This window comes from Triturus cristatus, chromosome 6 (genome assembly GCF_964204655.1).
Source record: "Triturus cristatus chromosome 6, aTriCri1.1, whole genome shotgun sequence".
Taxonomy (NCBI): domain Eukaryota; kingdom Metazoa; phylum Chordata; class Amphibia; order Caudata; family Salamandridae; genus Triturus; species Triturus cristatus.
In genome coordinates this window covers 588,102,764-588,119,732 of record NC_140589.1, presented here as the reverse complement: position 1 = coordinate 588,119,732, position 16,969 = coordinate 588,102,764, and the positions used below count along the sequence as shown (strand labels likewise).

The 16,969-nt window shown below is 39.1% G+C and overlaps 1 protein-coding gene across 5 annotated transcripts in view; it reads left to right on the top strand.

The window, feature by feature from the left end:
- The window catches only part of SNAP91 (synaptosome associated protein 91), a 667,800-nt gene that overhangs the window by 611,067 nt on the left and 39,764 nt on the right, over window positions 1-16,969 (top strand). For all 5 annotated transcript variants that reach the window (XM_085611031.1, XM_085611030.1, XM_085611029.1 and 2 more), the window contains 3 exons: window positions 8,739-8,850; window positions 15,625-15,708; window positions 15,803-15,907. In XM_085611031.1, coding sequence (XP_085467157.1) covers window positions 8,739-8,850; window positions 15,625-15,708; window positions 15,803-15,907 — 301 coding nt within the window. The remainder of the gene's footprint in view (window positions 1-8,738; window positions 8,851-15,624; window positions 15,709-15,802; window positions 15,908-16,969) is intronic.

Here is a 16,969-nt window from a genome sequence, read left to right as displayed (position 1 = left end):
CGTAATTACTTACCTGTTTTAGATAGATGTTCCAGTACTGAGCCTAGGAGCCCAGCACGGGATTACAAAAGTAACGAGAACATACTTTACCTGTAACTTGAATTTTCTTCCGTAGGGAACCATTGACTGTTTTTCTATGAAATTTCTTCTAAGTGTCGATTTTGCAAACTTATAAATATTCCTTAAAAATCGCCTGTATAACTTAAACGCAGTTTCTCAACTGCTTACAGGTGGTACACTAGTGCTGGATCTAGGATCCAACAGTGACCTAGAAAAAGTAACCATAACCCCGCTTACCTGCTAAGTGAATTTCCTTCCATAAAATAACATTGGTAATTTGTTCACAAAAAGCTTCTGTGTCAACTTTTAAAATAGCAAAATATTGCTTAAAAATCACAACAGTAACTAAAACGAATTTACTCACTTGTTTCCAAGAACTGTCCCAGGACTGAATCTAGGATCCAGTCCTGGAGTTAGAAAAGTAATCTTGAAAGTAATCAATTGCATATAACTTACAATTCCCATTGAGCTCAATGTAGTATTGTGTTTAAAATTGTATTGCCTATTGCAACAAACTGTAACCATTAACTGCACAAGTCAATGGCCTATTGCAAAGTAATTAACTAAAGCATCTCATTCTGAGAAAGTATATTTTAATATCTATTGTTGGTTCTAAAATAAAACAAACATATATTTTTTTATATAAACCATTAGCCTAGAGTTCAGTTATTGAGTGTGTGAGACCATTTGCTGACTGAGTGTGTACAACAAATGCTTTACACTGTCCTCTGATACTGCCTTACTGCTCGACCAAGCTACCACTTTAGAGAGTAAGGTTATATCTAACTTTAGCCTCTGGGGACTGTGGACTATGTACACACTGTACCTATTTGGGAACAGTATATGCAGAGCCACTTTCTCACAATGCCTTATTAAACAAAAGCCTGTCACAGCTTAGGGACACAGCAGGCTACAGTCCTGAATGAGCACAGAGTCTCAAAGGTGTCAGTTTCATATTTTGGATTGTAGCCAAAACTGCATCATTGTACGATGTGTACACAGTAATTTGTAAACCTCTCTAAAGAGCCAACGTCCAATGACTAATTCTTAAAATTAGTACTGGTGCCCAAAGCTCTGCTTGTAAGCCAATGATCGGTGCTATTAATTGTAAATACCCTGAATACCAAGGTATGCATAGTACTGAATACACTGCAGGCCTCTTTAATCCACTGCTAGACACTGTCTGCCCCCTTATCTAACTCTTCCAGGTCCCTGCTCTCTCCCTTGGTGAAATTCTTCCATATTTCTCTTCCTTGCCACTGGAAGTGCTGGTCCCCAAAAATGAGTCTCCGGAAGTAAAACTGAGTAGCCCTCAGCAGCAACCGCATACTAAAATTAAGCACTGCCAAAGCCAGCCCTGAAACTGCTGATCTTACTTAGCTTTTTTTACATACTAAAATTGAAAAGGCCATCCAGTCTTCAAAAGAATACAGCTCCTATCCACAAAAGCCATTTCATGTCCTTGCTTCACCCTTGTACAGCAAAGTCAGAAATATTTTTCAGTAGAAAATGCTTGTTCCACACCTAATAGCTTACTTGTTCCTTACGGTGTGACTCTAAGACGATCCACACTAAGATGACCATCTCCCTTTTTAAAATCTCCTCTTGTTCAATTTTCAGATTTATTCTATGGCTGATGTGTAGTCAATTCAATTCAATACAGCTTTATTCGATTAAAAGTGATTAATCATAAAAGCAAAAGTACACAGTACATAAAAAGAGCAATGCACAAAATTACATTAAAAGTGGATTCCTTAGTTTAAAAATAGATTTTAAAAATGCGCTAACAGAGGCCATAATGTGGGCTGACTCTAACATTTGCAAGGCTATAAGCGCAGGTCGACAATGCCTCAGGCCAAAAGATTTCAAAACCGGGAGAATACACCTTTTCCTGGAAATAGAATAAAATTTACACAAAAACATAACTTGTAATGTGGATTGGGTCACTTTAACAGTGTACATTTAATTGGTTTCACCTTTGTAGGTACACTGGAAATAAGTATGCATCTTTTTTTGTTTTCACCGTATGAAATATATTTCTTTGCATCCAGTGATAGTCCAACTACATGACTCTCCTCCTCCAAGAAAATCCCCATTCTAGCTTTGGAACACAAATACCCCAAAGCAACTGAAACCTCTCTGGCAGAAAACCAACAATCCTTGTTAGGCAAATGCTCCTTTAAGACTATCTAAAATTACCTGACCACCTCATTCTGGGTAAAGGTGTATTTCTTAGCCCAAATTCACACTTTCCGTTTTTCCTTTCTAATCATGTCCAGTCCTTTCCTGACTAACAGTAAGGCCCTTTTTGTGGATACTGTCTCTGTGATCAAAATGGAAAACATGTCACCTCTTTATCTCCATAATAGACTTCATTATGACAGATAAAACTAAAAATCAGGTCCTCTAGATCTCAGGATCACCATGGCTGACTCACTAGGATTACCTTGGGTTTTCCCAAGAGAATACTGTAAAAACAGCAAACAACTGTGTGCGCTCGGTCTTTGTGTTGACCAGATAGGTTCCACAGAAACTCCCCCCCTTTTCTCCTACATACCATCTGCAGGAATCTTGGACACAACTGTCCAGATTCTCGGGTGTGATTGTCTCCTCCGATTATCCACACCTCCTTCTCAGGTCTCCAGTTTCACCAATCTAGCCACCCCACAGCTTTTTAAGTTCTCCAACTTCTTTTTCGTATAGTATACTGATAACACATGGTGCTCTAGAACTCGAAGAGAACCTCCATCTGTTCTAAAGCTTACTTATCCTACACATCTCTTTTCACCAAATTCTCCTATCTGGCCTTTAGAGCTAGGAATGTGGAGGCTAAAGAACTGTTAAAATTGATATGAAGAGTGCAGTAGTGTCCATTCTCCAGTTCTGCGTGCCTCTTCACTTCCCTCTTGGGGCTACTCCCTCTGCATGATTCCTGTGTCCCTTTTGGGATCTTGCAGTGAGAAGCACGAAGAACACCACCTTTAAGGCCTGACATGCTTTAATGACCACGGCTTATATGTCTTATCAAGGTGTGCCTCTACTCTTGGAAAGTCGAACATCTCAGCCACGTGGCCGGCATTCCCATTCACCAGCACACTTCTGTTCCTTTATCCACAAACGTACACACGTTGGGGCACAAAAACAGCCCCTGGGACAGTGAAAGCAATTCTTTGGCTTGCCTCCCTTTCCCCACTGCACATTGCTTTGTGTAGTGCTTGTTCATTCACTGACTACTTTGGGGAACATCCTCTCCCTTCAATCGAAATCACACAATTCTAAGTTTGCCTTGGAAGATTCCCACCGTCTGAGCGGGTCAGAGTCTATTTGTGAGTTTACTACAGCCAACTCTCTGTTACCTTGCAGTATAGCCACTGCCATACCAGTGGAAACGTCAGTAGATCTAGTCCTGGAGCCAACCAGTCATTGCATAGACACACTAGTTTATGTTCCAAACTTTCAGTTCTGCATCATGTGCTCCCAGGACCGTCATGCTCACCTGGGTCAGTAGAGAAATGGAAGATCTAGAGCTGTCACCGGGAGCACAGTATGGATGCCACCATCAGTTTTGGCTTGTTCCTGCCCTCACATAGATTGAGTCTAGATTGAGTCCTGCTAGCTCTCCAGTATCATTCGGCTCCCCATGCAACCTTAAGGGGAAATTAACATTTTCATCAGTCACTCAGTAGGGGCCAATAAATATAATTAGAACATTGAAAGCTGCATGATAACCTCATGACTCTTGCTTGAGTGCTGTTAAATGTTAAAAATTTCCGCGTGTATATTTATTAACCTCGTTGGAGTATCTTTTTGAACCTCCTAGATATTACGTTTACAAAAAGGGCATAAATGACGCCTCTTTTGAGTAAAAGCATAGTTGATACGGTGGTATTTTCAAGCGTTAGCTTGATTTCCATTATATCCCTTTAATTAGAATTCTCTGGAAGCACAGCATACATCATATGTCGAACTTCAGGACCTCGACTGAGTGTTCATTCTGGGGCTCTTTAGATGGGATTCCATCGCTATAGAGGAATGGAAAATTATTACACTTTTACTGAAAATATGCAGTTGATTTGAAAACTCGATATTTTGAGACTCCATTTTGTCTATAGGTGTTCATTGAACACACCTAAATTGAATTTCTTCTATGTTCAGACGCAGACAGACTGATGTAGGTAATAGGTGTCAATGCATTCATTCCCATTTAATAGTTAAACATTCCAACAGTCCCTCAGGCTCAAACCTGTCTGGATTTTACACCGTGGATGACATTGCATGTTGGTGTACATGTGGGTCCTTTTTTGTGGATAATTGGTCCTGTTCTGTCCCATAGCTGTCAGCTGTATGATTATGCAGTCATGGGTGCCAATATCAATTACTGAAGCTCTTTAAACCATCATGGGAATTACTCCATCCTAGAAATGATTCTGAACCAAGCAGCAAAAATCTTTATCGATACCCTAAGAGTAGTAGTAGTAATAATAACTTTATTCGATTGTAGTCTTTACAATCATAAAAGCACAATACATAGACATACATTCATAATTAAATTTCATAAATAGTTTAAACCGAGCTATCCAGTTCCTTTGTAAGACAGGCAAAATATATAAACATCATAAACAGGAGCATCAGGCAGGATAAACAAGTTAAGAATATAAATAGTTGTACAGAATTAAAAATCATTAAGGGGTACGACAATAATAACAGCATAATTATCCCTCCATGCTTTTCCTAAAAGTATTAGCTAATTTCAGAAAACTGCATACATATAAAGTGCAGTCACAATTCAAAAGTTGAAGAAAGTAAAGTGCTGGTTTAATCTGTGTAAATTTTAGTTTCTTTAGGCAAGGCTTTAAATATAACCTTCGAGGTACTGAGTAATAGGGACAAACAAATAAAAAGTGCGCCAAATCTTGCGGAGACTTTCCGTCGCAGCCGCAAGCAGGCAGCACTTGACCACGATGGGTCCCTCTTGGTACTGCCAGTAGGAGGTGAAACAGGTCAAAACGGAACCTTGTCAACAAAAAGCGATCGTAGCCAGACATAGGCCATGATAAATACGGTTCCAAGTGTAAACATGTTTTAAGTAAAGCATGTTTCCTGACACTGTCTTTCAGAAACTCACCCTCCTCCCGGGCAAGGTACCTAGTTGTTATAAATGCTTTTTTCACAAATGTAACATCAGTTTTAGTCATAGTAGTTGGGGTTAAAAACAGGTCCGGCCGTCCCAGTTCAGTGAGGCGGTCTTTTATATATTTCAGCCATGGGACCTTGAGCCTGCCATCCCAAGTTAGAGCTTCTCTTAATATGTCGTGGGTAAGAGGTATAGCATCATTTAGCCAAGAATTCATCCAACAAAGTATGGGGTTTGCTGCTAATCTATCACTAAGAAAGGGCACACCTAACTGCTCATGAACCGAGAAGTTTCCAGTTCCCCTTGGCAGCCTCAAAATCTTCTTTAAAAAGTTATTTTCTGTAGCCTCTAGGTCTCGCGTCTGGCTGTAGCCCCAGAGCTCGCTACCGTAGCAAGCAACGGCAACGCTCTTTGCTTGATATAGTTTATGCAAAGCAGCCACCGGGCTATTGCCCATTTTTTTCGCAAATCCAAGTATGGCTGCATTAACGCGAGTCACTTCGCCCTTCTTTTTAAGGACTGCAGGGCCCCAAGATAATTGATCATCAAGAAGGACCCCGAGGTATGAGAAGGTTTTGGATGTTGGAATTTTTTCCCCATTTATGATGAAGGAGTTTGGTTTTCGTGAACCTTGGCCAGTTTTCATAACAAAGGACTTAGAGTTATTAATACTAAGGCCTCGAAACTCCATAAAAGAATAAAATGAGTTTAAGAGTTTCTGGAGACCGATTGCTGTCCTTGAAATCAGGACCGCATCATCTGCGTAGAGCAGAACCGGGACACCTCTTTGACCTACATATGGATAATCCACACCTGTTCTTAACAGATAATCCTCTAACTCATTAATGTACAGGTTAAAGAGGAATGGGGCCAGGATGCATCCTTGTCTAACACCCCGATTAATTCTTATGTCCCCCGTCACTTTCAAGTCTTGGGTATAACGAACGTTTGCTCTAGTATCAGAATGCAAATCGGCCAATAAGTGAATTAGGTTCTGCTCAACGCCCATCTTTAGCATAATGTCCCATAATTTACCTCTGTCCACACAATCAAAGGCGGACGATAGGTCCATAAAAGCCATATGAATAGTTCCCTGCCGGGCCAAAGTATATTTACCTACCATCAAATATAGGTTCAGGCACTGGGTTACTGTTGAATGTCCAGGTCTGAATCCGTATTGTATTGGGGATATGATTTTGTTCTTGTGAGCCCATGTTGTTAGCCTATTCAAGATTACACCCCCTACTACCTTAGCTACAGAATTAATCAATGAGATTGGTCTGTAGCATGATGGATTACTACGGTTGCCCTTTTTAAACACAGGAACTATAGTCGAATGCCCCCAAGATTTAGGACAACCCGAAGTCGTAGCTGCATTTATTACATTGGTGAGTACAGGGGCCCAAAGTGAGGTGCAAGATTTAACCCCTTCTATGCTCATGACGGAACGATTCCGTCATGAGCATCGGTTGAGCTGTGCTCATGACGGAACAGTTCCGTCATGGCCCCGCCCGCGCTCGAACCCTTCAGCACCGCGGGGGAATCTGCGCAGCGCTGAAGGGGTTAAAAAGATCCGGAGGTAAGCCATCCGGGCCTGGTGCCTTATTACCAGTTAACCCTTGAATAGCCTTTTCTACCTCATTAACCAAGAAACACAGAGAGTTCACCCCTGAAGTTAAAAGATCATGTTCTGCCTGTTGCTCATTGCTTTTAAAAATTGCACTAAAGTGGTTAATCCAGTCCTCCTCTGGGATATTTGTTCCTAAAGCAGTGTCACTGGGATTATCAAATAAAGGTTTATTAATGATTTCCCAGAATATACTACTATTTCCCAGAGTTAAGGGGTCAAGCAGAGATTCCCAGGTACAGACCTTAATTTCCTTTTTGCGTCTTTCAAGTGATTTTTTATAAATCAATCGGAAATTTTTAATTAGACCTGAATCTCTAGGTTTAATTTTTAATGCTTTTCTTAAATCTTTGCTTGCCTTGGAGCAAGTATGGTCAAACCATTTGGGGTTACCCAAGAGTAACTCAACATGTTTGTGTTCGTGCTCTTCATTCAACACCTGTCTCCTATCAAATGCAATAAAGTTAAATGCTTTGTCCTGTTAAGCTTTGCGATCTATAGAATTGCCCGAGCCTTTGTAACAGAAACATCCACATTCATCAGTCTACAAGTTGTTTGTTTATTTGCCAATTCTTTTCTAATAAATGTCATATTTAAAAGGATGAAGGCATGTGGCAATATCTTTTAACTGCCAAACTGTAGAGAAAACTAACAGAGTCAACTATGAATCACAGGACCATTTGGGCATGCAGGAAACAAGTGAATATTTTCCTTTTTTTAGAGTCTACGTTGCCATCACTTTATTCACTGGTTGGCTCTGGCCCCCTTCAAACATTATTTGGATTTGGAAATCCAGTGAGAGCTATGCTATCATTCATGCTTTTTGTGTGCTGCAAGAGCTTTTTGGCACATTGGATTCCTGAACAACATTGGGACTGTTGTTGGAGGCAACTTTGATTAATAAAATGTTCTTCTACTGCGTTTTTAGGATTTTCCTGAAGTGCACACAATATTCAATGCTTTTCCATTCAAAATCCTTCTGAATTTGGTGAAATGGGTTTAGCATTTAGGATTTCATTGCGTAGTCAGCCGCAGGTAATGATCTGGAAGGTGTCCATCAGTCGCTTCAAGAAGGCTCTTTCTCAATAGAACTTATAAAGACTTATCTGCTGAAAGGAGCGACTGAGCGGATGTTTTGTGATGCTGCTCCCAGCAATTGACTCTTTAGCACAGACTGCAGTCAGTGTACAGAAGCTAATGGATGCAGTCAACCACCTTCTTAGATTTACCACCAAGTGTCCCTTTGAGCCCAGCTATAACTCCTTTATCCTGACCTCCCCCATCACAAACAAATAGGACATGTTGGCTTAAGTATTTGGAAATAAGAAGGCATAAATAGTAGATGACAGATGGCAAAAAATATCTGAAATTGGGAGCGAGCAATGAAGAAAAGTGTGACTGATCAGGAAATATAGAGAGATTTGAAAGACCACCTAGACAGCAGACATGATAAACAAAGTAAAGGGAATGGAAGGATGAGAGAAGACAGAGAATTAAAGGGAGTTGATTGCTGCAAGATGGGGGTAGTATGTCTCTGTTATGATGTAAAAGGCTAAAGGATGTACAATGATGCAGACATCAAAGGATGGTATCCGGGTACAATTTCATAAACCTAAAAGTATGTATCCTGTAAGTATGCTATGAAGTTCTCAATTGTTCTATTTTAGATTACAACCTCTGGTCCAATGTAACAGGAACTGCAACACATCTCTATGGATGCATGTTTTGTATATATTACGCAACCCCCATAATAGTCGATTTCATTGAATTGCATATTACCTGTCTGTTCCATTGGAGAGCCCTGGTCAGTGAAGCACATTTTTGTATTACTTTTGAATCATGCATTCTGATTTTATTTTTAAGGGCTAGAATGTTCTAAGCCCTCGACCTCTTTATATTTCTTTTTTTCTGTACTAGGGGAGATCTACAGTGGAATGCTGGTGAAAAGAAGTTAACAGGAGGAGTGAACTGGCAACCAAAGGTAGCACCTGCCACATGGGCTTCTGGTGCACCGCCAAGTGCGCCACTGGTATAGTATTTTAATTCACAAAAATCTATGTAAACATTGTTTTTAGTAATATCAAATCTCATAAAGAAAATATCCTTGAAAATGAAGCTTTTTCAAAATACTGAAGCAAAAGTTAGGGCAAACACTTTATTGAGACTAAAGGCTCTGTGCCAGCTTCTGAAAGGTCAGTCATGTGAGAGTTTACTAATGGTGCAGATGTACAAGTTTTGAGAACTGACTAAGCTTCCCTGAGCTACACCAGAAAACCAGGCACAGTCCAAGGCTTGTAGGAGTACTTCTGAAAATATTTTGTGACTTCCATTTTCTCATGTGAAAATATATGCGTAAATATTTGCACGACCATCTACAATGCAAGTGCAAATTCATTGCCCAACTCTTTACCCTCCACGTGAGAAAAATATTTTGTCCATTGTCCTGTATAATCCCATCAGTTTTGGGAGTGTGTTTACTTTCAATGCTGGAAATGGATGTCATTTTGCCCTTAACATGAGGTAAACAACAACTTTTTTTAGTGTGGTAAGTGATTAAAATTGGTATTTGAATGCCCTCAAAATAATGTTTTTGGGTGCGCACAAACCTACAGTGTATTCCCACCCTGAAACATCCACTCTTTAACCTGCAAGAGTAGATTTAATCTAATGGAAACCTCAGAGTAACTAAATCCTTTTAAAAGATCAAGGCCACTTTTTCAGAATTGGAAACGTGGTTTTGCACTCATAAAAGCACGAATTTCATCTGCAATCCAGACTTAGTCATTTACATAGGTTTGTGAATTAGTCCCTTGGAATATTAGGATTTTGCAGAGAACAAATGTAGAAAAATTAATGTATCAAGTTTAGATACCAAAAGTGCCATCCTGTTTTATCTATGCTGTAAAACTCTATTCCGTCCCAAATCATGTTTCTCTGGTACAGGATCTTTCTTTGATATACTTCTCTAAAATATCTTGGTACACCATGTTGTAGGATTTAGGAACAAAAAAAAAGTTTCCTCTAGTTGCAAAGTATTAAAATCTAGGATAAACTTGACTGCTCTGTATTAGTGCAGTACAGCATCTGCTTTCAGCCAGGCAGTCAAAAGAGAAATTTATCTAAACTTCCTACATTCTAGTAGGGAACTGTGGAGACAGTTCCTCATTTAAACATTAAAAATACACAAACCACAATTGCTAATTGAATGTTTACTCATTATAACAAACCCTCCTCCTTAAAGTACAGAAGGAAAGAAAATAACATTCCTAAGTAATATCCAAACAGTTACAAATAAAATCTCCATACTTGCTTGGAGCATGTTTGTTCATACACCTGTTCTTCACCCTATAAGGCACCCGAATAATGCATGCTCACTACAGCCATAACTCTGATGACTCGCTACTTCACCCTATTTTTGCAGCCCCAAAACCTATTTTCTACTAACAGTCTGTTACACTTCATTTCCAGTGTCCACTCTGCTGACCTCATCACCAGAAACATTCACTACTTCCCACTCTGGTACAATTTTGTCAACCTTTAGAACAAATATGTCACTGTAATCACAACACTTCACACAATCCATTTTATCTAAATCTGTCATATTTTTCCATTTAGCAACCCTTTTAACATTCCACACTTCACTATCTTGCGTTGTTGGTAAACACCTTAATGACCTTCATCTACTTGCAATACTTTGGCTCACCTTTGTGAAGTACACCAGGTTTGAGAATTCTCACCCAATCTCCCACAACAAACATGGGTTCTTTAGCATTCCATTTGACATCATACCATTCTTTAATCTTCCTCTACTTCTCTTCCACTCTCCTGCTCATACGATCCATATCATACTTTTCTGCAATTACCCCCTGGCTCGTACACCACCATGGACACAACTTTGAAATAGGATTTCTTCTTTTAAGTAACTTTACCAGCTTAGCTTCCGTAAAAGTATGAGGTGTAATATGATACATTCACAATTTTTCCCTTAACACAGTCCTCCATTGCCATTCACATTTGCGTGCTTCTACCACATAATCCTTTAAAACAGGGTTGCATTTCTCTACTAATCCATTACTGCTTGGTTCATATAACTAGTTAGTGACATGGCATTATACACATTGTTTGAGAAAACTCTTAATTTCGCTTGACTTAAGCTGAGTTCCATTGTCCTTATTTAAAACATTAGGACATAGTTCTCTAGCAAAAGTCTCCTAAAAAAAACCTCAATTACTACTTGAGTGGTTATTTGCGCAACAAACTTTACTTCTGGACACCCTAGCAAACCTAGCTTCTTGAGGTAAAGAACAAAATGGACTAGAAATGTCAAACACTATTTTTTCCCATGGGAATCTAGATCATGCAACAGGTTTCCAAGTTGCAAGGTTAACCTTTAGGGTTTTCTCACCATTAACACACTGGTCACACTCTCTTCCTACCTTGTCTGCCATCCTGTTCATACCTGGCCACCAAAAACATGTTCAGATAGGTCTCTTCATAGCCAACATGCAATTATGCGCTAAATGAGCCAGACACAAAATCACTTTTTGCATATCAACTGGAGGAACACACTTGCCTTCTTTGAATAATCAGTGCTTAATTTGAACCTGTGGTTTCCTGTGCTCGGCACAAGAGCTTGATTGTCAAAACTGGCATGTATGACATTCTGCAACAAGGTAGCACTGTTGTCTTCTACAGAGACGTTTACGACAACAGTTATTTATTAATTTAATATACAAAAAAAATTACTAATATCTGCCACCAAAGCCACTCTTATTGCTTTGGAGGCCTGCAATAGTCTGAATTGTCACTTTGTAAGAGTGTGAGCATTAGTAGTTATGTTAGTACTGTCATTGACAGCGTTGGCGGGGCAATGGGTGGTGAAAGCTACAGTGGCCTCCTGACGAGGGCCCTGGCACTTATTTTTTTTACAAATTAAGCACTGTGAATAATAATTCACCTTCCATGTCCAATTCTCCTGAGAACTTGTAAAATAGTAATAACTCTGGCGAAATCAACTCCTTCCAAGGCCAACCTTGCATCAGTCAATAGCGATAACGTATTCCTCGTTTCACTCTCTTTTGTAATGGATTCAAAAATCCCAGCAACTACATCTTTTATAGTAGCAATCATGACTTGTTCAGTCACATTTACATTTATATCCTTCAACCGGCAAGGTAGTCTTGATAAGCAATGTCATGTGGCACTTTCCAGAAAACAATTCTCTTATAGCCTTGAAGTTAATCACGATGTGTGCAGTGGCGTTCCACCACCTATCAGGTGATCATATGTTCACCAGCGGTTTGTGATCTGTCCTAAATGTGAACCGACTTCCCCCACATGTATTTCTGAAATGTTCAAAAGCACACATGCAAGCCAACAACTCTTTTTCAATCACCGCATACCTCCTCTCTGTATCATTTAAGGTCCTGGATGGAAAAGCTACATTCCACTCTTTACCACAGCTCTGTGATCACACAACCTACTCCATACATAATATCTCCACAGTAATGATACATTTTTTGTTTAAACAGTAATACTTCAACGTAGGTGCCACCACAATATGTTTCTTCACACACTGAAATGCCTGTTGCTGTTTTTGAGACCAAACAAATTCCACGTTTCCTTGTCAATTCCCTAAAAAGTTCAATTTTTGTGGCAAAATACCTAATTAATTTCTGTAATACTCACTTAACCCTGTAAATGAGAGGAGTTCTATATTTTCTAGTACAGGAGCATTGATGTTATCCTCTACTATAGACATCTTGGGCACAACTCCATTACCAGACAAAGAATGGCCTAAATAATCCACAGAACAGCGGAACAATTCGCATTTGGAGCTCGAGAGTCAACAATGTTTTTTTTCCAGCCTTCTATACTTCATTAATATTTTCCCAATATTCTTGTTCATCTTTGAAAATATCAAAATATCATCTTGGAAACTCTTCACAAAGTTATGGAACATAGCCTTTGGGAACACTGATTCCAAAAAAGCTAATCCAAATGGCATCCATTTGAATTGATATAGTCCCTGCTGCATAAGGAATGCAGTTGAATGTTTTGAGTCTTCTGTAAGTTCAATCTGGTGGTGGGCAGATCTAATGTGGAAAATATTTTAGCACCTTCAGGAATACAAACCACCTCATTGATATTAGGTAAGGGGGTGGAAATCTACTACAATATTAGCATTTCGTGCTCCCAAATTTGTGCACACTCTTAGTTTGTGATCGGCCTTGCATGCTAAAACTATGGGAGACACCCATTCAGATGACTTCATCTCCTCAATTATGTCTTCATCCCCCATTTCATTCAATATATTCTTGAGTTCTTGTCTTATATTATTTGGTATCCCCATTAGCTTAGTTTAACAGGCACTGCACCTTTCTTGATTTTAATTCTATGAGAAAAGTAATTATCCACGTCATTCTGGGGTTCAAAATTATTCCCAGCTTTTATTGGTCCATCCACCCGAATATATTGACTCCTTTTTCATCCACATACAAATTTATATTAGCACTTCTATTTTTAAATTAAACTTTGACCCATTCAAATCCAATGATATCAATAGTGGCAATATCAAAACTTTCAGCAATCATATCAGAACTTCATAGTTTCTAAAGATCCAAAACATTTTCAAACTTCTCCATAAAGTACTTCTTTGTGATCATGGTCCAGAGTGAGCCAGATTTAACCATCAACTCTAATTCAATGCCCAAGATCACAGCTTTACATTTAGGAGATTTCCTGATTAGCAAACTCTTCTCACCAACACAGGAATCATTGACAGACAACACAATACTGTAATTTTGAATTTTCTTCCTACTTTTCACACGCACACTTGGAATCCCCATTGATAGTAATACATGAAACCTTCCCTCTGCAGCGTAACATTATTTTACATCCTTACACACATGGGCAAAATGACCCACACATTTTACACTCCTTGCTATTCCAGGACACTGTGCAATATGATGCAATACGATTATTTCTATTGCATCTGTAACATACACCATCCATCGCTAAGGTCCCAATAGTATGTTGAGCATTGTTGCCACTACACACATCAGTTTTACTCACACTGCACACTTCTTCAAGTTTGTTGACATTTACACTCTTATTATTTATCAAAGACCTCTATTTTTCTTATTGCTTTAATGCCTTAGCAGTGGCAATGGCATCCTACAATTTGGGATAACCCATGACTCACAACTGTTCCTGTATTTCTTTTTAATATTGACATATAAAGTTATTTGATCCCTAATCATCTCATCCGTCATGGGACCAATATTGCATGTCATAGAATGGACCCTCACTATAGTGAGAAACTCATCAAAAGACTGTCTTTCCATATGTGCATGGGTGTAAAATGTAAATCTCTTCAATGCCCTACTCATTTTGGGTTTAAACCGATAATCCATCCTCAAACACGCCTCCTCATATGCATCAATAGCTCCTTTACCTTCCAACGGTACAACTTGTGCTAAAGTTCTGAATACACCTTGACCCTCAGACCCTCCACAATGGAGGAAAATGCTTTTATTTCTCTCTGCTCCCATCCTTTCCCCATCAATGGCCTTCACATAAGTCACAAATTCAATCTTCCAACTTGTCAATGGAATGGGAGGGTTTCCCATATTTTGTAAAAATGGCATAGGAGGCTCAAAGTGCATGATGCATATTTCATTCCCCAAAATAAATAAAGGAAACACTACCCTAAGAGTCCAGGCATGCATATAAAAAAAAAGAAAAAGCCAAAGAAAATGAGCTGGAACATCAACAGCCCAAAAAGTGTAAAATGATGTCAAATTGACTAATTCCCCACTACAGCCAATCCTTTTTTTTCTGTTTGTTTTTTTCAAAACAAGAAGCAGGAAATATTGTCCAGTGAACACGACGATAAGATCACTTTTGCAATACAATTGAAGTGTATTCCTCTGCCGCCTGACATCCAATAAAATAGGCTTTGTTTTCCACCAATTGAGTGCGTAATACACTTGAGCTGGTCCTTCTGTGCACTCGAGCAATCATCCAGTGAAAATGCACATCCACACGCACCACACAGGATGAGGTACACTTGAGCCAATGCCTCCATGCTCGCAAGCGTGCTCCAGGTGACATGCTTCCAAACGCTCCTCTTACTAATTAAAACAGTGCGCTCGAGCTGGTAACGCCATACTTTTGAGCGATCCCTAAATGTTAAAAGGTGAAAATTAAAGGTAAGCGAGTCTCCAGTAGTAGTAGTAGTTCGACTGTTCTCACCAAAATGTTCCTTGAGAGTATACACAGGCAACCATAGTGATGCATTGAAATTGAAGATGAGTCCATAAAAAGAGATGGTATCGTTCCTGTGCTGCTGTGATGAGATACACCTCTACAACTCATCTCAAATTGTTGCAAAGTAATAAAATCCAGCATAAAGTTGATCTCTCTTTATTAGTGAAACACAGCGTCTGCTTTCAGCCAGGCTGTCAAGAGATATCTAAACACTCTTATGTTAATAGGGAACTGTGGAGTCACTTCTCAGTTAAACATAAACAATACACGAACAATAATAGCTAATTGAATGCAAACTCCTCATTATAACACGTAAAAATGTCTAATTTGCATCCTAAAATTTTTGACATCACTTCAAAGCATTGACAACGTCATTTAAAGGATGCTTGTAGAGACCTGTTTGAATTATAATTGCTGTTTAACATTTTAATGCAGCTTTTCATTGCATACATCTAATTGGCAAATGATTTTGATACATGTTGCCACACTTGTCTGGATGGTGATACACATTGTGTTTCATTACTCATTTTAGCAGGGTACTGGGCCTCCAGCGAGTAGTGCCACACCTGTAGCAGGCGGCAGCCCTGTGTCTCAGCCTGGAGCAGGATTTGGAATGGTAAGTAGAAGTCTGTGCAAGAGATCATGTATGAGTTTTCATGTATGAGTTTTCAAAGGATGCGTGGCCTACTAATAGTTATATCTTTATTTAGTCCCCTGCTGGAACAAATGTACCAATGATGCCGCAGCAACCAATGATGTTTTCTCAGCCCAGAATGAGACCACCGTTTGGAGCATCGGCAGTACCCACAGCACCAGTAAGTTAACACCTGTTCAATTATTGCTAATGCTGTTTACTTAATTAGCTAATAAAACACTTTACAGATTTAAAGACAGGAAAAGTGATTGAATCAGTGGAATTTCTTGGTTAATTTTAAGTAGATTATTTAATATATTAGGTTATTTCTGTACATCTTATCTAATAAGCTTGACCATACCAGCAAGAGGGCAGCATTGCCTTGTACAAAAGGTAACTGTTTAATAAATATATAGAATTAAGCATACCCACAGACTATCCTATGCACTTAAGGCTAGCAGATTTGAATTGTTTAATTTCCCGCTAATAGAAAGTTACCTTTTCTTAATGCCATCAGCTCTTGTTCCGATGGCATTTCAAGCTGAGAGTTGGGGTTATCAGAGTCTTCCTGATACCATTTTTTGCCTTTTTTCCCCCTATGTTGCTCATGTTTCATTACCTTTCTTTCCTTCTGTAGAGCACTTTGAATACATCCTCAACCTTTTAAAGAAATAAAATATGGATGTGCCTTATATATATATATATATTCACTCAAAGGTGGTTGAATTGCAGCCACAGCGCACTGCAAAATCCTGGCGATTGCTTTTCTTAGGGTAACCACACCCGTGACCAAAATCCAAGCAGACTTGGTAGGCACTGCGGAAAGGGTTATGGCTTTCTGTTATTTATTTACCACCAACATTAAAGCCAGCTTGACACATTTTGACTACAAGTCTTGAGCAGATAAAGTGCCCACAATCTTTTGTCACTATATTGTCCTTCAATTATTTCAATTTTCCCGCAAAGCATTCTGGTAACCGTAGTTCATCTTTAAAAAACAAATCTTAACATTAATAAATAAATCAAAATGATACATATGTCAAGTGAATTCTCATTCCTCACTGGTCATAAAACCTTTTCTTATCCATAATGCTTGGAATTACCTAGTAAATCTAATGTTATCAACTTTCAAATACATTCCACACTTGGATTCGTCAAGGATCCTGTCCTCTATTGCACGGGTGCCTGCATTTCAAGCAGAATTGTTTTTGTGCAGAAAGGGAAACTTCCTGCATAAAGACCA